The following is a 21,921-nucleotide window of genomic DNA, read 5'->3' on the forward strand; positions in this document are numbered from 1 at the left end:
ACATCACCCAAGCCCTGAACCTAGAGTCAGGCAGCGGGCCAGACTTATCGGGTAACACTCCGGAGTCCGAACTTCCAAGATTGGAAACTCCTCGGCCCCTGGGTCTCAGATCGGTAGGGGTTCGGACTCAAATCCACCCACCCACCCAGACATAAACGATCTTTCCCACATCAGGCAAGAGCCCCATGAAACAGTACATCATTATTGGGCCAGATTCCTCCTTGTGATGAACAAGGTTAAGGACTGTAGCGAGGAAGACGCAGTCTCATTTTTCTGCAATAATTGCATGGACAAGGGAATCCTTAACGCCATAAGTCGCCGTGACATATCACGCTTCACCGACTTGGCGTCCATGGTATGAAAGTACTGTGCGATGGAAAGTGCCTGGAAAACCGACACAAAATTTTGGGATAATCCGGCTTCGAATATACACCCGGTCCGAAGTAAAAGGGTGCACTATAATAAAACACCCGAGTTAATTACAAAGAAGCAAAAACCCTCTACAGGGCATGGAACCGTATTGGAGGGATGGCTCAACGGACCCTGCAAAATTCAAAGTACAGTGGATACCATACCAACACACAGCCTTAGAGCATGTTGGATACTCCGGCAGGTGGCCAAAAGAGGCAAGGATCTTCTCATCCCAGATGCCACAGAGCACCATCCCAGGGATAACAATACGGTATTAACAGTCTTTGAGACCTTCGCATCAAATAATAGGTGCAAGTGAACACTCCGCAGCATTGCCGAAATCTGCCATGTGGCAGCAATAAATCCATGGAGTGACACGGCTATTACCTTCAATGCCAGTGACGAACCTAAATTCCGAACAGCCCGAGCACTGGTCCTTAGTCCAATTGTGGACGGCTTTCGACTCACCAAAGTACTCATAGACGGCGGTAGTGGATTAAACCTCATCTGCGAGGAAACTCTTCAAAAAATGGAAATAGACTGGAACCACATTGAGCAAAGAAGCACAACCTTCAAAGGAATCATCCCCAGTCGGGAAGCACGCTGTGCTGGGAAAATCACACTAGATGTGGTATTCGGCACGCCGGAGAAGTATAGGTCCGAAGAAATTACATTCCAAGTGGCCCCGTTCAGTAGTGGATATCATGCCCTTTTAGGACGGGAGGCGTTCACGATCTTCCAAGCCATACCCCATTATGGGTACATGAAGCTCAAAATGCCCGTGCTCAACGGAATCATCACTCTCACTAGTGATCCGGACACAGCACTCCGCGCCGAAAACAAAACAGCCGCATTGGCCCTCGAGGCATTATCCGAAGCCCTTTCGGCTGAGGAATTAACTGCGCTATGCTCCATAGTGGATAGGGACGACATGATACTTGACAAGAGATCCAAGTCCACCACTTTTAAACCAGCGCATGAAATAGTCAAATTCCAAGTCCACCCAACGGACCCTACAAAAATAGCCTCCATCGAGGCACAGTTAAACCCCGCCATGGACGCCGCACTACGAAAGTTCCTGCACGAGAATTGGGACATATTCGCTTGGCACCCCTCAGACATGCCAGGAATCCCACGCAGCCTTGCCAAGCACAGCCTCAATATCCTAAAGGGATTCAAGCCAGTCAAGCATGCTCTTCGGTGTTTCTCTGAACCTAAGAGACAAGCTATGGGAGAGGAACTAGCCAAGTTATTGGAGGCCGGATTGATTAGACAAATAAAACACCCAGACTGGCTAGCAAACCTAGTGATGGTATCAAAGAAGGACAAATCCTGGCGCCTATGTGTCGATTTCAAGGAACTCAACAAAGGCTTGCCCAAAGGATCCCTTCCCCTTCCCCGCATTGATCAAATTATCAATGCTACCGCAGGACACGAGTCATTGTGTTTCCTCGACGCATACTCCGGCTACCACCAAATCAAGATGGCGGAGTCCGACCAAGCCGCAACGGCATTTATCACACCATACGGCCCCTTCTGTTTCAACACAATGCCTTTTGGGATCAAAAACACCGGTGCAACATATCAGCGCATGATTTAGACATGTCTGGAGAAACATACCAGCAAAACAGTAGAGGCATACATAGATGATGTGGTCGTCAAAACCAAACACGTCGACTCTCTAATAGATGACTTGAGGCTCACATTCGACATCCTCCGAACATACGACATCAAGCTCAATCCGGAAAAATGCGTTTTCGGCGTACCAGCCGGAAAGCTCCTGGGCTTCATTTTCTCCAGTAGAGGAATTGAAGCTAATCCGGCCAAAATCCGAGCTCTGTCACAGTTGGCCATCCCAACGGACCTAAAAAATCCAGAAATTAACTGGATGTGTGGCGGCTCTAAGCCGTTTTATCTCCCGCTTAGGAGAAAAGGCATTACTCCTTTATCGCCTCCTTCGGCGCACAGAACACTTCGAGTGGACGGACGCTGCCACAGCCGGATTGGACGAAATAAAAGCCATACTGGCAACCAACCCAATCCTGGCCGCGCCAAACATCGGTGAACCAATGCTGTTGTACATAGCAGCAACTCATCAGGTTGTAAGCGCAGTGCTCGTCGTCGAACGAGAAGCGGACGGACATAAATTCCTTCTTCAAAAGCCGGCATATTATGTATCCACTGTCCTCACTCCATGCAAATCACGGTACCCACATTAGCAAAAGATAGCCTATGCGGTATTCATGGCATCCCGGAAGCTGCGACACTACTTTCAAGAGTGTTCAATTACAGTAGCCTCGGAAGTGCCACTTAATGATATTATAAACAACCACGACGCCACAGGCCGGATTGCCAAATGGGCCATTGAGCTCCTCCCGTTCGACATAACATACAAACCTCGGTGAGCCATTAAATCGCAAGTATTGGCTGACTTTGTCGCCGAATGGACGGAAGCAGAACTCCCTAAAGAGTACGACGCATACTCCAATTGGATCATGCACTTCGACGACTCCAAAATGAAGGCTGGTCTGGGGGCTGGCGTCGTCCTGACGTCCCCAACCGGAGATACAGTGCAATACGTACTGCAGATACTGTATACAGACTCGAACAACGCAGTCGAATACGAAGCCCTGTTACATGGTCTTCGGATGGCAGTTTCCATGGGCATTCAACACCTGGAGGTGCGTGGGGTTTCGAACCTCACAATATCCCAAATAAATGGAGACTTTGATGCCAAGGATCCGAAGATGGCAGCCTATCGAAACGCCGTCCTAAAGATGTCAGCTCAGTTCGAGGGGCTCGAATTTCACCATGTGGCTCGGGAAAACAATCAGGCGGCGGATATCCTCGCCCACATTGGCGCAAAACGCGATGCGGTCCCCCCAACATCTTTTTGGAGAGGTTGTTTAAGCAATCCGTGGTATGGGAAGGGGACACCGGTAACAATAGTCCGGACCTGGCCAAAATGCCCGATACCGAACACTCTGACATAATCGGAGGCTCTGCCACCGAAATAACACCTTCAGCCCATGTCATAATGGCCATCATTGCCCCGTGGACAGAACCATTCTTGGCCTACCTAACTAGGCAGGAACTTCCCGAGGACCAAAATGAGGCACGCTGCATAGTGCGGCAATCTAAAGCCTACAGGGTCCACGAGGGAGAGTTGTATAAAAAAAGCACTACCGGGGCCCTTCAAAGGTGCATCTCCGAAGAGGAAGGGCAGAAGCTTTTGGCAGAAATTCACACCGGACTCGGCGGCCACCACGCCGCAGCCCGGGCCCTTGTAAGCAAGGCCTTCCGTACAGGTTTTTATTGGCCGACGGCCCGGGCAGACGCACAGGACTTGGTCCAACGCTGCGTCGGTTGCCAGCTTTTTGCAAACCAAAGCCACATGCCACCCACCGCCCTCCAAAAAATCCCCATTACCTGGCCCTTCATGGTCTAGGGGCTTGACATGGTTGGACCCCTTAAAGGGGGAACCCATAAGAAAAAATACTTACTGATCATGGTGGATAAATTCACCAAATGGATAGAAGCCAAACCTGTTAAAACAGCTGAATCCGGACCGGTGATAGACTTCATATCCGGGGTTGTACACCGTTATGGCATCCCCCACAGCATCATCACTGACAATGGCACAAACTTCATGTCCGACGAGGTAAAACTCTGGTGCAGCAACATGGGCATCAAGCTCGATTATGCTTCCGTCTATCACCCACAAACCAACGGCCAAGTCGAGCGAGCAAATGCTCTTATCATGAGCGGCATTAAACCCAGATTAGTGCGGTCCTTAAAGGAGTCTAACACGCACTGGGTATACACCCTTCTTTATGGTGTATGGCGCAGAGGCAGTTATGCCCTGCGACATAATTCATGACTCACCTCGAGTGCGCATGTACGAAGAAAGAGAAGCCGAGCTCGATCAGCAGGACAATCTGGACACCCTGGAGGAGGAGCGCGACATGGCAAAAGCCCGTTCCGCATTCTATCAGCAACAGGCTCGTAGATACCAAAGCAGAGAAGTATGGGCCAAAATTTATAATGTTGGCGAGTTAGTTCTACGCCTGCCATAGAAGAAAAAGACCAAGCTCGAGCCCAAATGGGAAGGTCCATTCATTATTTACCAAGTTCTGACCGGTGGAGCGTACCGTCTGCGAGATGCATCGAATAATCGACTTGAGCCGAACCCATGGAACACAGCCAGGCTCCAAAGATTCTATGCCTAGCGCGGGACTCTATGTTCGTCTCCTTCCTCTGTCCATTTTTTGCATATACATTATATGTCTTTTTTCTCTTTCTTTCTTTTATTCTTTCTCAAAGCCTTCAAGGGCCAACTTGTGCCTCGCTTGCACACTATAGATGCGACCGCGCTCATTATACCTGGGGGCTTCTTACACAGAAGCTTAATTATCTATCTGGGCTTCATGCCCCGCACATGTGTTATTCTTCCGCATGTACCTTTTCTCCGCCACTATATGCATCGATATGACTTAAGTTCATGCCAAGCTGGGTTGCCTGGCTCTTGTATTTATGCCCTACGTTCCCGTTAATTCGGCTAGGGCATAAGGGGAGCACCTCTGCGATTGTTACTATCGGGTCAGTTGGATGTATACCTCAGACTGGGTGAAGCCGAAAGCTAGCATTCTTAAGGGAATATTCGGTCGGCGAACAAAAGATGATTTTTTGTTTATTTTCCATATATGCCCACAGATGTTTTTGCCTGCGGCTCCGCTCGCATTCTGTACATGAACTTTAGGGCATGTGTACCTAGGGAAAGGAACCCCCAACGGAACTATTCTCCCTGGAAGATGTTTCTTACTACCCATGTAATATAACATAACTAGTTGGGTACTTGTCTGTTCAAGCACTAATGACCCCTACGCCTGGTTTCCACGCATACCCCGGTTCTTATATAACTGAGCGGGTATTCGGACACACTCCGGACTATCGGGTCCCGAGGTTGAAGCAAAAAGGTCCGCCATGACAAATGATTTACAATCCGGCTAGAAGGCATTATACATGTCACTTTAATTACATAGTCATGTAGACTGACTAAATTCCTCTTCTATACCATCCAACAGGCTGTCTAGCCTACAATCCTGTTGGGAATACTTTGCGGCTAATTCTACTTGCCCATACACTAAGCTAACGGGGATCTCTTTCCCATCGGGCCCCACAGGTCCGACCACGGCCATGTGGTTTGGGTCAGCCTTGGTATACCGCATCTTCACCATGGCCCAGGCTTCCCTGGCACCTTGACGGCAGGTTGATATCTTCCATAATCGGAAGAGCCGCCGTGCTCCCTTGAGCTTCTCCACAAGCTCTCCAATGCCTTCTGACAGGGAGACGGATGGCCACAAGGCCTGTGAAATACCTTGCGTCACCTGCCGAACTTGTTCGTGCAGTTGTGAGAGCTCGGATAGAAGATCACCCGCAGACCCAGGCATCTCCTCCGCGGGATGACCCGTCAGCATACCTGCAGACATAACTCTGTTAGCCGGCTTCTCCGCCGGCCCCTTTTTAAGGGTTCGTTCAAGCACTTACTGAAAATACCGCGTCGAAGCCGCTTATTCTCCTTCTCGGAGTCCGCAAGCTGGGCTCAAACATCTTTTAGTTCCACACTCAGCTTGGTATTGGCGTCTTGGAGATTGTTTTTCTCCCGCCTGACCTCAGTCACCACGCGTTCGCCAGCCTTTAGCTGTCGTACGGCATGCTGGTCCTCCGGATTCTCTCTGGATTCATCTTCAATATCTATTGTTAGATCTGAAGCCATGCCACACGCTATATGGTACCTATCATTCTTTGAAACAAATGTTACCAACTGGGGACTTTTTAGGTTCCTTCAATGCGGCAACGGCGGCCCGAAGTTGGGTCTTGCATTCCTCTAGCTCCTGTGACAGTTGAGTATTCTTCTCTGTAAGAACCTGCACAATAGATGATCCTTAAATCAGTTCTGCTAACTGTTTCAAGTCTCAGGGGCTATTGATACATATAATCGTCAGATTTGGTTACCCGTACATCCCTTACATACTGGTCCGTGGCTCTGGCTAGACCATTTTGAGCAGCACGGAGGTACGCGTCTCCAGAATTGAAGGCATCAAATGCCTCTAGTGAGAAGCAAGCATCACGGAGTACGGCCCGGCGACGCCTATGATTCATGGCGCTCTCCACTTCTGAATTTGTAGCGGATAGTCTATCCGCATCCTCTGTAGGGGGAGTATCCGGCGTCTGCCCCATGTCGGCTTCCGCTTCTATGTCCGGTCTTGGAGCCCGACTGGTGGAAGCATGATCGGCAGCCTCAGCGGTCATATTCCGGCGAGCATTTTTTCTGTTAAAGAAACATGGACGCCATTACAATTTGAGAAAGACAACAACCACGGAGCGGGATTTTGTCATACCTCTGCACTGGCGTCTCCGTCCTGACCGCCTTCCTTTTTGGCCTGCCCGGCCTCGGTGCCTCTTGTTGGCGAGTTGCTGCGGGTTCGGCACGGCGACCCGAATGCCTTCCCTGTAAAACACCATATGTATATGGTAGGTGAAGTATCTAAAAGGGGATCCTAGTTTATGGAGTTGGGAATTTGGTTTTCCTTACAAGCGACGCAGGGAGCAGTCCGAGATAGTCGGCCGTAATGGCCACCATGGCGTCGTCACAGCTCAATTGATAGAACTGCCAGTCTATCAGCTCCACGAATATGTCCAGATCTTCTTCGAGTCCGGGACCGAGGGCCCGGTCGGGGTCCTCTGGTTGTGGGAACGGACTGTTGACCTCCCTTATGGCTTTTCGCTGTTCCCGCCGTAAAATGGCAAGGTGAGTACCTACGACAAAGAATGTGGGAAGAATGGGAGTAAGGAGATATAACTCACCCAGCTTGGAGGGTTGTACATGGAGAATCCATCCCGTGGCTTGATGCGGATGAACTCCTCTTCCTCTCCCTTGAACAGCTCGGACAGGATTTTTGCTAAAGCAGCAACATTGTCTGGACCCTTACGCCCGCAACGGGTGGCATCGTCTTCCCCGTTAAAACACCACAGGGGGTGCCCTCGATATTGAAGTGGTTGCACTCCCCGCATTATGCATATTGACATAACCTCGATTACCGTCAATCTGGATTGAGCCAACGCTTTAATCCGGTTCATCAGGTAAAGGACTTCTCCGCTGTCTTCCTCCTAGGGGCTCTGTGGGCGCCAGCTTCGGCGTTTCTTCAGAGGAGCATTGTTGAACTCAGGAAGACCCCGCCAAACAGGGTCCAGAAGGGGGACGTCCTCCATATAAAACCATTTCGAAGGCCAGTCTTTGGACGTCTTCTTCGGAGTACCGGACAGGTATCCGGTTTCGACGATGCATCATATTTCGGCTCCGCCCACTTGATAAAGTGACCCCTCTTGTGTGTGGGGGACAAGGCAAAATAACCTTTTCCACAGCTCGAAATGAGCCTCGCAGCCCAGGAATAACTCGCAGAGGGCAACATAGCCGGCAATGTGTAATATGAAGCAGGGGTGAAATTATGTAGTTGGAGGCCGTAAAACTCCAGGAGCCCGCGGAGGAACGGATGAATTGGAAATCTGAGTCCCCTTAATAAGTAAGGAACAAGCCATACCCGCTCCCCCGTAGAGGGTTGGGGAAGCTCTCCGCTTTCTCCCCGCCATTGTAGGTGGCGAGCCCGGCTCGGACAGGAACCATATATGCTGGAGGGAGAAATCCCTTAGTCTGCAGTTCGACTAATCGACTGTGTGGGACAGAACACCTCTCCCAATCACCGGGCTTAGGGCTATGGGGGCGGGAGGAGGAGCTGCGGTTGTCAGCCATGCTGGAGTGGATTTTTCCAAAGCGTGCTCCGATGGATTCTCGCTGGGGGAGGATGATATGGATTGGATCTAAGAATCCCCATCCCTTTAATAGACAATTTATTTATCTGGCTAGGGGGGCGAATGTAAAAACACCCTGGCTCCTCGTATTCATTCGGCACATGGAAGATATCCCTTATTGGGAGCAGAAGCCAAGAGGTCCAACATTTATGGGGCCGGACACTGCTCAACAAACATTCGGAATTTGGAGAAGAACCCGCCTTGCAATGCCGAAGACAATACTACGTGTCGGACTTGACGTTATTGAAGCCTGGTTTGGGGGCTACTGTGGGAGTCCTGGATTAGGGGGTCTCCGAACAGCCGGACTATATCCTTTGGCCGGACTGTTGGACCATGAAGACACAAGATTGAAGACTTCGTCCCGTGTCCGGATGGGACTCTACTTGGCGTGGAAGGCAAGCTAGGCAATATGGATATGTATATCTCCTCCTTTGTAACCGACCTTGTGTAACCCTAGCCCCCTCCGATGTCTATATAAATCGGAGGGTTTTAGTCCGTAGGACAACATACAATCATACCATAGGCTAGCTTATAGGGTTTAGCCTCTCTGATCTCGTGGTAGATCAACTCTTGTAATACTCATATTATCAAGAATAATCAAGCAGGACGTAGGGTTTTACCTCCATCAAGAGGGCCTGAACCTGGGTAAAACATTGTGTCCCCTACGTCCTGTTACCATCCGCCTTAGACGTACAGTTCGGGACCCCCTACCCGAGATCCGCCGGTTTTGACACCTACAGTCATGTTTAAGACAAATTCTGTTTTTGATGCATAGTTTGCTTGTTTTGATGAAACTATCGATTTCTATTAGTGGATTAAGCCATGGAAAAGTTATATTACAGTAGATACAATGCAAAAACAAAATATGAATTGGTTTGCAACAGTACTTAGAGTAGTGATTTGCTTTTTTGTACTAATGGATCTTACTAAGCTTTGTGTTGAGTTCTGTGTGGATGAAGTGTTCGTAGATCGAGGAGGTCTCGATGTGAGGAGAAGGAGGAGAGGCAAGAGCTCTAGCTTGGGGATGCCCAAGGCACCCCAAGTAAATATTCAAGGAGACTCAAGTGTCTAAACTTGGGGATGCCCCGGAAGGCATCCCGTCTTTCTTCAACAAGTATTGATATGTTTTCGGATTTGTTTCGTTCATGCGATATGTGGAAATCTTGGAGCATCTTTTGCATTTAGTTTTCACTCTTCTTTGATGCACTATGATGGTATGAGATAGTCCATGGTTGACTTATAGAGTTCTCATTGCACTTTATTTATATCTTTTGAGTATGGCTTTATAGAACGCTTCATGTGCTTCACTTATATCATTTGAAGTTTGGATTGCCTGTTTCCCTACACATAGAAAACCGCCATTGGTAGAATGCTCTTTTGCTTCACTTATATCTGTTAGAGTGTGGGCATATATTTTGTAGAAAGAACTAAACTCTCTTGCTTCACTTATATCTATTTAGAGAGTTGACAGGAATTGGTTATTCACATGGTTAGTCATAAAATCCTACATAAATTTGTAGATCACTGAATACGATATGTTTGATTCCTTGCAATAGTTTTGCGATATAAAGATGGTGATATTAGAGTCATGCTAGTGGGTAGTTGTGGATTGTAGAAATACTTGGGTTGAAGTTTGTGATTCCCGTAGCATGCACGTATGGTGAACCGTTATGTAACGAAGTTGGAGCATGAGGTATTTATTGATTGTCTTCCTTATGAGTGGTGGTTGGGGACGAGCGATGGTCTTTTCCTACCAATCTATCCCCCTAGGAGCATGCACGTAGTACTTTGTTTCGATGACTAATAGATTTTTGCAATAAGTATGTGAGTTCTTTATGACTAATGTTGAGTGCATGGATTATACGCACTCTCACCCTTCCATCATTGCTAGCCTCTTCGGCACCGTGCATTGCCCTTTCTCACCTTGAGAGTTGGTGCATCCAAACCCCATGATATGATACGCTCTATCACACATAAGCCTCCTTATATCTTCCTCAAAACAGCCACCATACCTACCTATTATGGCATTTCCATAGCCATTCTGAGATATATTGCCATGAAACTTCCATCATCATCATATACATGATTTGAGCATTTATTGTCATATTACTTTGCATGATTGCAAGATAGCTAGCATGATGTTTTCATGGCTTGTCCGTTTTTTGATGTCATTGCTAGGCTAGATCATTGCACATCCTGGTACACCGCCGGAAGGATTCGTATAGAGTCATATTTTGTTCTAGTACCGAGTTGTAATATTGAGTTGTAAGTAAATAAAAGTGTGATGATCATTATTAGAACATTGTTGTAGGATCTAAAGTATGTCTAGAGGGGGTGATTAGTCTACTTGACCAAATAAAAATCTAGCCTTTTCCCAATTTTAAGTCTTGGCAGATTTTAGCAACTTTGCACTAGTAAAGTAACCAACCTACACATGCAAGTTTAAGAGTATAGCAGCGAATGTAAAACATTGCACTTGAAGGTAAAGGGAGGAGTTTGGAGGGAGCAAACGCAATGTAGACACGGAGATTTTTGGCGTGGTTCCGATAGGTGGTGCTATCGTACATCCACGTTGATGGAGACTTGAACCCACGAAGGGTAACGGTTGCGCGAGTCCACGGAGGGCTCCACCCATGAAGGGTCCACAAAGAAGCAACCTTGTCTATCCCACCATGGCCATCACCCATGAAGGACTTGCCTCACTAGGGTAGATCTTCACGAAGTAGGCAATCTCCTTGCCTGTACAAACTCCTTGGTTCAACTCCACAATCTTGACAGAGGCTCCCAAGTGTCACCTAACCAATCTAGGAGACACCACTCTCCAAAAGGTAATAAATGGTGTTTTGATGATGAACTCCTTGCTCTTGTGCTTCAAATGATAGTCTCCCCAACACTCAACTCTCTCTCACTGATCTGGATATGGTGGAAAGATGGTTTGAGTGGAAAGCAACTTGGAGAAGGCTAGAGATCAAGATTCATATGGTTGGAATGCAATATCTTGAACTCAACACATGAGTAGGTGGTTCTCTCTCAAAAAATGTATGATGGAAGTGTAGGCATGTTCTGATGGACCGATTTAGTTCAAAATGTGAATGTTAGGATTTTCGGTGGGACTGACATGTCAATTTGGTGAGACCAATTTCATTAGGGTTAGGACATAACGTAATCTTGGTGAGATCGATTACACAAACTCGGTGGGACCAATTTTGGTAATAAGCTAACCAGAGAGTTGGTCAGGCAAACTCAGTAGGACCGATTCGCTCATCTCGGTGAGACCGAAATGTTACGAAGGGGAAACAAAGAGTTTGCATTGCGAACTCAGTGGGACCGATCGCTCATTTCGGTTGGACCGAAATGTTACGAAGGGAAACAGAGAGTTTACAATCCCATCTCGGTGAGAACGAGATCCCTATCCGTGAGACCGAAAAGACTAGGGTTTTGTGGCAGTGGCTATGTCAACAGAACTCGGTGGCGCCTGATAGAAAGTTTCGGTGGGGCCGAGTTTGACTTTTGGTTTGGGACATATGTGGATATGAGAAAGTGGTTGGGAGTTTTGGAGCATATCACTAAGCATTTTGAGCAAGTAACCCATTAAGCAACACCTCATCCCCTTTTAATAGTATTGGCTTTTCCTATGGACTCAATGTGATCTTGGATCACTAAAAGGTAAAATGTAGAGTCTTGAGCTTTAGTGCTTGAGCTAATCTTTTGTCCTTAGCATTTTGAGGGGTCCACATTTCTAATCCATGCCATGCCAATCATTGAGCTTTCCTGAAATATTTATCTTGAAATAGTATTAGCTCAATGAGCTATATGTTGTTAGGAATTACCAAAACCACCCAGGGATACTTGCACTTTCAATCTCCCCCTTTTTGGTAATTGATGACTACATATAGATCAAAGCTTCGACAAATGATTATAAGATTGAAGTACATCGTCGCTTTGAGAAAATATGTGATAAGCAAGAGCTCCCCCTAAATTTGTGCATTATTTAAGATTTGCTTCTGAATGCAAATGCACAATCGATTTGGATCATGGGTCACTCTTCCATGTCACATACATCTTGGTGGAGCGCTCAAAATGATAAAAATTAAAAACATGCACTCATCACCAAGCAAAGTGAATGGTCATATATGGAATATAAGAGATAATATCATCCAAGCAAGCTTTAAGGTAGCATATGAATCACATGATCAAACAAGTATCTCACACAGACAAAGACATAGTGTATCAACCAAGCGCAACCAAGCGCATAAAAAGGTTCAACCAGAAACCAGAGAGATCAAATAAAAGGCAAAACACTCTCTCTCGAAGCCTATGATCGATACATATTTCTCCCCCTTTGGCAACAAGTTACCAAAAAGTTTGAAAATGCATAGTGCTATGCGTCTCTCAGGATCGGTCTTCAGGGGTTGGTGTAGAGAGAACTCCAATGATGAAGGCATCTGTCGATGTAGCTGGAGCTGGTGGAGTGGCTGTTGGAGGTGGTACTGAGGCTATAGTTGCTTGTGCTGACAAAGTAGTTCTAGAAGCTGGTACTAGCACTGCGGTAGACCTCTGACCTCGTGGCACATGCTGAAAAGCATCAGTAGTTGCCTTCCCTCTCCTCTCTTCTGCTTCCTCCTGGAGCTGCTCAACTGCAATCTGTATCTCAGTTACCTTGAGGTCAAGATCATAGAATTTTGTATCAACAATCCTCTCCAGGCTCTCCTGATTCTGAGTCAGGGTGGCCAAGCCCTTCTCAATCCTCAGTGTAGCTTATATCAGATAGCCCAATTGATCTTGTTTTGACTTGAGGAACACCTGAGATGCTTCTTTTGCACTTGGCATCCTTGCAGCTTTCTCTGCCTTAGCTTTGGCTCTCTTCTCTTGTGCTTGAGCTGATGACGGTTCATTCTCATTCATGACAACTTCATTATCTTCAAATTTAGGATATAGGGGTAGATGCTCCTTGTCCAATAAGTATGTTCCTGTGCCCATCTTAGAATTGATGAGCTCCTGAATATGTGGAGCATACCCACAACTTCTCTTTTGGTCAGCAGCGGTCCTCTTGATTGTCTCTACAATCAGGCTCATGACTTTAAACTTCTGAGGGACATCAAAGATTTGCAGCATGTTGATGGAATGTCTTTTGATCATCTTGTGATCTCCTGACTTGGGTAGCAATGTGTGCCTAAGGATCCAGTTAATGGTAGGCAGGCCAGACAACAAGAAATGTACATATCCAAGCTTTTGAGTCTCCCAACCTTTATCAGGGATCTCTTTGTACATGTTTGCCATGGAGTTGTGGTCTTTCTTCTTCTTGGCATACACATCCAAGTCATCCTCATGTTCCTCAGGGGTATTGATCAGCTTGGCCCATTCTTCAACACTGGATTGGTACCTAGTACCTTCAGACATCCGTAGGATCTTCCCATCTGGGTAAAAGTGAGCAGTGGAGTAAAACTGCATGATAAGCTCATCATTCCATTTTGTGAGCTTCTGCTGAAAAAACTTGTCAACTCCACATGCTTTGAAGCTGTCATACACTCCTGGGAAGTGATCTTCATTCTCCTTGATGTATTCCCAATCAACCCATCTCATGTCACAAACAATGGGCTTCTTGTCGAGCAAAATTGTTAGATAGAAGTCTTGCTGTTCTTTGGTATGAAATCTGTAATCAACTGCAGTCCTCCTCCTAACAACATAGGGATCAGACCGTCTCCACAATCTCAGTTGAGCATCTTTTCTGATGTGCATGTCTTTAGCCACTGGATGAGCATCATTGTGGTCTGGGATCTTGGGTTTCAATTTCCTCAAAACAAGTGGCTCATCATCCTCTTCTTCAGCTTGAGGCACTGGCGCCTTGTTCTTCTCTTTTGCAGGAATACATGTAGTGTTCCTCTTGGGCTTTGACTTCTGACCTTGAGCTTTGCGAGCAGACTTGGGGTTTGATGTTGCAGCCCCTGACTTAGTAGCATCTCCCATAAGCTTCTGAGCTTTGGGTGCTGGAGCATCCTCTTCCTCTTCCTCTTCTTCTGTTGGATCCTTGAACATGGATGATCTCCCTAGGACTTTGGCAATGGTCTTCTTGACCCTATCTTTTCTCTTCTTGCCTTTTCCAGCCTCTTTGTGTTCAAGTGTGAACTCCATAGTTTCTTCCAAGGCTGCTTTCCTAGGCTTGGATGTTGGCACTCTTTTGGCAGGTGCCTTCTTTTGCATCCCTGGCTTTGTTGTAGCACCTGAGCCATACTCCTTCTTTAGCACTTTCTTCTTTGAGGTGGCCTCATCCTCAAGAGCCGCATTGTCTTCATCCTCAGAGTCTGAGGTTTTCTTCTTCCTTGCTCTAGTGGATGCCTTGGGCAAGTTACTGGGTGTGCTTCTACTGCCCTCATCATAGCTGCTTGAGGGATCAAAACCCTCACTCAATTGCACATGTTCCTCAGATCGGTTCTGACTGTCACTCCGGTCAGACATCTTGGCAATCAGTGATAGCAAACTCTATGAATAGATGTAGATGAGGTAGAGTGGATGAGCATCACAAAGTGCAGAGTTTTTGCAAAATAGATGACTTAAAAACTTAGTTTTAGTTCTCCACAGAAAGCATTTCGGAGCTACCGATTTGATAAACTCAGTGATACCAAAGTAGCTTTTCAAACCTAAACTAGTGAACTCGGTCAGACCAAGTCACAGTTCGGTGGCACCGAGACTGCTAGGGTTTCACAAAGAATCAAACTCGGTCACACCGATTTGCAATTTTCGGTCAGACCGAAAATGCATGTGCTATGGCCTAAGCGAAATCGGTGAGACCGATTTCTACAACTCGATCGGTCCGAGATGAGCTCGGCGGAGACCTAACCCTAAATTTTCAAATTCAATCTAACATAAAGGAAGTTTTCAATGGATGGATTGTTTGCATACATGGTAAAGATCATGGCAAAGCAATGTGCTATGAATTAGAGTTAAGGAATAAGCACATAGAGTCGAACCCATACCCTAATTCGGCGGAGGTTCGCTACGGCGGCAACGACAGAGTAGAAATCCGTTGACGGCGATGGAAACCAGCGGTGGGAGGTCGCTGGCGATGAGGAGACAATCCGGAGACCTGAGGGGGCAGAGCAGGACACACGCGCGGGCTGAGGAGTTTGAAGAAATTTCCAAAATCTCACCCGTGGGTATATATATCCCGACCCTGTCGGTGTGACTGAGTGGAACAACTCAGTGGCACCGAGATGCAGAATCACTAGCGGTTACTGCAACTCAGTGTGACCGAAAGGTTCATATCGGTTGCACCAAGATGGAAAACCTACATCAACTTAGTGAACTCGGTGTGACCGAAGTGGATGACTCGGTCATACCGAAATGCACAAAGAGGTTTAGGAAGTTTAAGTCTATGACGAATCGGGGACTCCGAGTGATCCTCACACAGAGTGGTTCGAATATGACTTGATCAAACTTTGTGATGTAGCATGAATAGAGTTTGAGACGAGAAGAGCATAGATAGCTAGAGGGTGTTCTTAGGCATTCTTGTCCATCCATTTGGCAAAAAAATCCAGACAATCAAAACAACAAATGGATGTCCTCAAATGAGTTAAATATGCAACCAACATGCTCACACAATAAAATGGCAAATGAAATATGTGACAAAGCATGCACAAACACTCTAGCATCTATCAAGCAATTGGCGATGACTAGGTCATCTATATATGAGTATATTGACTTAGGAGTCAAATGAGAACATTTGATCGTAGGTCATACTCATCTCTTAAGCACAAGCGGGGTTGCCACTTGTACATAAAGCATTGTTGTGTTCACACCATTAGAGTTGCTTTAGCTCAATTGATTAGAGTAAAGCTCCCCCTAGATGTGATATCCCCCCTAAGAGGGATGAACTAACCTTGGATTTTTTCGACGATGACTTCATGTAGGTGTTGAAGATGTAGATGCTCAATGTTGATGTAGATCATTTGGAGCAATCCATTGGAGTGAGTTGCACTTTCAATACCTACACGGGTTAGTCCCACAAGGAACAAACAAGGATATCCATAGACATAGAGTGATGTTCACATAAGATGATGTCCATGAAAGTATTAGGTTACCTTGTCCCTTGTCTTACCAACAAGAGGGTTTGTGACTCCTTGAACTAGTGCAAGATATGGAAGTTGTTTGCACATGTCCTTGCCAAAATAAATGAGTGAAGTATGTTGGCGGAGTCACCCTCAAGAACTCTCTAGTTCTTTTTCTTCGGGATCCACACCATCTTGATGGGAATCCTTGGAGTTGTAGTCGTACTTGATGAAGTGGAACTTGATGTAGTCTTGGGAACCCACTTGGCCAAGGCCTTGGGAGCTTCTTCAAATGCATCAATCTCCTCTTGAAGCTTGTCCTTGCCTTTTTGCTGGTGGTCTTGTGGTGGAAGATTATCTTGAACTTGTGTTCCTGGGAAAGAAGTAGGATCATACTTCTCTTGTTGAGGAACAAACTTCGTCTTGGGGTATTGATCTTCTTCCCACTCAACTCCATTGGCATTGAACTTTCACTCAAAACCAATTCCTTGATTCTTCCGGTGCCTTCCTTGCTTGCGTACAATTTGCTCAAATTGCTTACTTCCGGCAAGGTTATTGTAAACACCTTTCTCTATAATTCCCTTCAATAAGCTATTTTCTTGCTCAAGTGTAACTTGGCTAAGAGAATCATTAGTGGAATCAAGAGAACTACTAGAAGCAACATCATTGGATTTAGCATGATTATTGTTACTACTAGAAGAAGAATCTTTCTTACTCTTGTTGCTAGATTTAAATTGTGGCATGTAAGTAGACAAGAGTAAACGCTAGGCAATGTAAGAAGAACTTTTCTTGCGAAGATCATCATTGACCGCTTTTAAGAACCCATGATCTTGCTCAAGGTTGAGCTTTTCGAAGTGTAACTTTTTATGAGTCTTTAAAAGCTCTCAATGATTTTCCAAGGTAGTTTCATGAGCTAGCTTAAGAGTGTTTAGGTCTTTAGTTAGTCGCTCAATCTCCATCTTATCATCGTCATTCATTTTATCTTGATTAGCATGATTTATAGCAAGTTCAACATAGTTTTCATCACTAGAATTGTCAAAAAGTAAATCATCATCACTAGCAAATCATCTTCATCACTATTGAAATCAACATACTTGGGGTGTGATACCTTTGGGCCTTTAGCAATGAAGCATCTTCCAGTTCCTTCATTTGGTGACTCAAATATGTCATAGGAGTTGGTTGACACAAGTGCTAGACCGGCAACACCTTCATCTTCAGTATATTCGGAGTCGGAGTGATAACTTCTCTCGGAGTGATTGTCGGAGTCGGAGCCGGATACCCATTCACCAACATGAGCTTGATGTCTTCGTTTTGTGCATCTCCTTGATGATTTGTCCTTCCTTTCCGAATCCTTGCTTCTCCGTGATGTTCTTCATTCATAACGGTCATCTCTACTCCTTCTCTCTCTTGGTGGTGATTCTTCTCTTCTACTTCTTCTTTTGGGAGGATCTTATCTTCTTTTCTAGGGAGCCGTACACTCATTGGAGTAGTGTCCGGGTATTCCACAATTGTAGCAATTTAATTCACAACTTGAAGATCTTTTGTCATTGTAGGACCTTGACTTGGAACTTCTTTCCTTGCTTCTACTCTTGTAGAACTTGTTGAAGTTCTTCACCATTAGGCTCAATTCTTCATCGAAGGCTTGTTTCTCAGTTGATGATGTGGGAGCATCACATGAGGCTTTGTAAGCACCACTTGACTTGTTTTGAATCTCTTCCTTATCCTTAAGTGACATCTCATGAGCAACAATTCTTCCAATGACTTCTGTTGGCTTGAGATCTTTGTAGTTGGGCATCATTTGGATCAATGTGCACACGGTATCATATTTTCCATACAAGGCTTTTAGGATCTTCTTGATTATGAATCTATCGGTCATCTCTTCACTTCCTAAGACGGCAATCTCATTTGTGATGGGAGCAAGCCTAGAGTACATTTCAGCGACACCTTCACCATCCTTCATTTTGAACTTGTCAAGTTGACTTTGAAGCACATCCAATTTGGATTCCTTGACGGAGTCGGTACCTTGGTGCATATCAATCAAAGTATCCCAAATTTCCTTTGTATTCTCAAGACGGCTAATTTTGTTGAATTCTTCGGGGCACAATCCATTGAAGAGAATATCACAAGCTTGAGCATTGTATTGCGGCATCTTCAACTCTTCCACGGTAGCTTCACTGTTCGGTTCTCTCCCATCAAAGAATTCACCTTGCAAGCCAATACACACAATATCCCAAACGGAGGGGTTATGTCCAAGAATATGCATTTTCATCTTATGCTTCCAACTAGCAAAATTATTACCATCAAAGTAAGGACCTCTACGGTGATAATTTCCCTCGCTAGACGCCATACTCTCCTAGGTTGTGAAACCAAGGCTATGATCACCAAAAGCTATGGAAATCAAGGCAAATGGAGACCAAAGCTCTGATACCACTTGTAGGATCGAAAGTATGTCTAGAGGGGGACGATTAGACTACTTAACCAAATAAAAATCTAGCCTTTTCCCAATTTTATGTCTTGGCAGATTTTAGCAACTTAGCACTAGTCAAGTAACCAACCTACACATGCAAGTCTAAGAGTATAGCAGCGGAACGTAGAACATTACACATGAAGGTAAAGGGAGGAGTTTGGAGGGAGAAAACACAATGTAGACACGGAGATTTTTGGCGTGGTTCTGATAGGTGGTGCTATCGTACATCCACGTTGATGGAGACTTCAACTCACGAAGGGTAACAGTTGCGCGAGTCCATGGAGGGCTCCCCCCACGAAGGGTCCACGAAGAAGCAACCTTGTCTATCCCACCATGGCCATCTCCCATGAAGGACTTGCCTCACTAGCTTCACGAAGTAGGCGATCTCTTTGCCCGTACAAACTGCTTGGCTCAACCCCACAATCTTGAAGGAGGCTCCCAAGTGACACCTAACCAATCTAGGAGACACCACTCTCCAAAAGGTAATAAATGGTGTGTTGATGATGAACTCCTTGCTCTTGTGCTTCAAATGATAGTATCCCCAACACTCAACTCTCTCTCACTGATTTGGATTTGGTGGAAAGATGATTTGAGTGGAAAGCAACTTGGAGAAGGCTAGAGATCAAGATTCATATGGTTGGAATGGACTATCTTGACCTCAACACATGAGTAGGTGGTTCTCTCTCAGAAAATGTATGATGGAAGTGTAGGCATGTTCTGATGGCTCTCTCATTTGATGAAGGGTGGGTGGAGGGGTATTTATAGCCTCCATACAAAATCTAACCGTTACACACAAATCACCAAACTCGGTGGTTCAAAATGTGAACGTTAGGATTTTCGGTGGGACCGACATGTCAATTCGGTGAGACCGATTTCATTAGGGTTAGGGCATAACGTAATCTCGGTGAGACGAATTACAAAAACTCGGTGGGACCGATTTTGGTAATAAGCTAACTCGAGAGTTGGTCAGGCAAACTTGGCGGGACCGATTCGCTCATCTCGGTGAGATCGAAACATTATGAAGGGGAAACAGATAGTTTGCATTGCAAACTCGGTGGGACCGATCGCTCATTTTGGTTGGATCGAAATGTTACAAAGGGAAACAGAGAGTTTACAATCCCATCTCGGTGAGACCGAAAAGACTAGGGTTTTGTGGCAGTGGCTATGTCAACTGAACTCGGTGGCACCAGATAGAAAGTTTCGGTGGGGCCGAGTTTGACTTTTGGTTTGGGACATATGTGGATATGAGAAAGTGGTTGGGGGTTTTGGAGCATATCACTAATCATTTTGAGCAAGTAACCCATTAAGCAACACCTCATCCCCTTTTAATAGTATTGGCTTTCCCTATGGACTCAATGTGATCTTGGATCACTAAAAGGTAAAATGTAGAGTCTTGAGCTTTAGAGCTTGAGCCAATCTTTTGTCCTTAACATTTTGAGGGGTCCACATTTCTAATCCATGCCATGCCAATCATTGAGCTTTCCTGAAATATTTATCTTGAAATAGTATTAGCTCAATGAGCTATATGTTGTTAGGAATTACCAAAACCACCCAGGGATAGTTGCACTTTCAATTGTCCCATGTGAGGTTAAAAATAAAAGTGGCCAAAGAAGCCCCCCCCCCCCCAAAAAAAGAGACAAAGGCCAAAGAAGCCTACAAAAAAAGAGAAAAAAAGAGAAAAACAAAAAATGAGAGAAAAGAGAGAAGGGACAATGTTACTATCCTTTTACCACACTTATGCTTCAGAGTAGCACCATGTTCTTCATATAGAGAGTCTCTTGAGTTATCACTTTCATATACTAGTGGTAATTTTCATTATAGAACTTGGCTTATATATTCCAACGATGGGCTTCCTCAAATGCCCTAGGTCTTCATGAGCAAGCAAGTTGGATGCAGACCCACTTAGTTTAAGTTTGAGCTTTCATACACTTATAGATCTAGTGCATCAGTTGCATGGCAATCCCTACTTCTCCACACAACCTCCACCATCATATTCTATTCCACCTATAGTGCTATATCCATGGCTCACGCTCACGTATTGCGTGAAAGTTGAATGTCAAAAGTATGAAACAATTGCTTGGCTTGTCATCGTGGTTGTGCATTATTTGAATGCTTTGTGTGGTGAAGATGGAGCATAGCCAGACCATATGATATTGTAGGGATAACTTTCTTTGGCCATGTTATTTTGAAAAGACATGATTGCTTTATTAATATGCTTGAAGTATTATTGTCTTAATGTCAAATGATAGACTATTGCTTTGAATCACTCGTGTCTTAATATTCATGCCACGATTAGATTACATGATCAAGATTATGCTAGGTAGCATTCCAAATCAAAAATTATCTTTTTTATCATTTACCTACTCGAGGACGAGCAGGAATTAAGCTTCAGATGTTGATACGTCTCCGTCGTATCTATAATTTTTGATTGTTCCATGCCAATATTCTACAACTTTTATATACTTTTGGCAACTTTTTATACTATTTTTGGGACTAACATATTGATCCAGTGCCCAGTGCCAATTCCTGTTTGTTGCATGTTTTTTTGGAATATATGTGATTTTGGGAAGAAGAATCAACGCGAGACGATGCTCGAGGGGGCCACGAGGCAGGGGGGTGCGCCCCAGGGGGTCAGGCGCGCCCTGGGCCCTCGTGGCCACCCCGTAAAGCGGTTGGTGACCTACTTTTGCCGCAATAAAGCCAATATCCGGATAGAAATCGTGTTAAAATTTCAGCCCAATCGGAGTTGTGGATCTCCGGGAATATAAGAAACGGTGAAAGGCCAGAATCTGAAACACAAAAACAGAGAGAGACAGAGAGACAAATCCAATCTCGGAGGGGATCCCGCCCCTCCGCTCCCATAGAGGCTGTGGACCAGAGGGGAAACCCTTCTCCCATCTAGGGAGAAGGTCAAGGAAGAAGAAGAAGAAGAAGGGGGGATCTCTCCCCCTCTCTCCCAGTGGCGCCGGAACGCCGCCGGGGCCATCATCGTGTGACGGCGATCTACACCAACACCTCCGTCATGTTCACCAACATCTTCATCACCTTCCCCCATCTATCTATATCGGTCCACTCTCCCGCAACCCGTTGTACCCTCTACTTGAACATGGTGCTTTATGCTTCATATTA

General features: G+C 45.6%; 1 protein-coding gene across 1 annotated transcript in view; it reads right to left on the bottom strand.

Moving 5' to 3' along the window:
* Positions 1 to 14,412, bottom strand: part of LOC119352555 — a gene marked incomplete at its 3' end in the record, with an annotated part of 42,096 nt that extends 27,684 nt beyond the window's left edge. The window contains exon 1 of the mRNA XM_037619146.1: positions 13,672 to 14,412. Within this exon, the coding sequence (XP_037475043.1) occupies positions 13,672 to 14,412 (741 nt within the window). The remainder of the gene's footprint in view (positions 1 to 13,671) is intronic.
* Between the last annotated feature and the right edge of the window lie 7,509 nt (positions 14,413 to 21,921).

The sequence above is a fragment of the Triticum dicoccoides genome, chromosome 2A (genome assembly GCF_002162155.2).
Source record: "Triticum dicoccoides isolate Atlit2015 ecotype Zavitan chromosome 2A, WEW_v2.0, whole genome shotgun sequence".
NCBI classification, from domain to species: Eukaryota; Viridiplantae; Streptophyta; class Magnoliopsida; order Poales; family Poaceae; genus Triticum; species Triticum dicoccoides.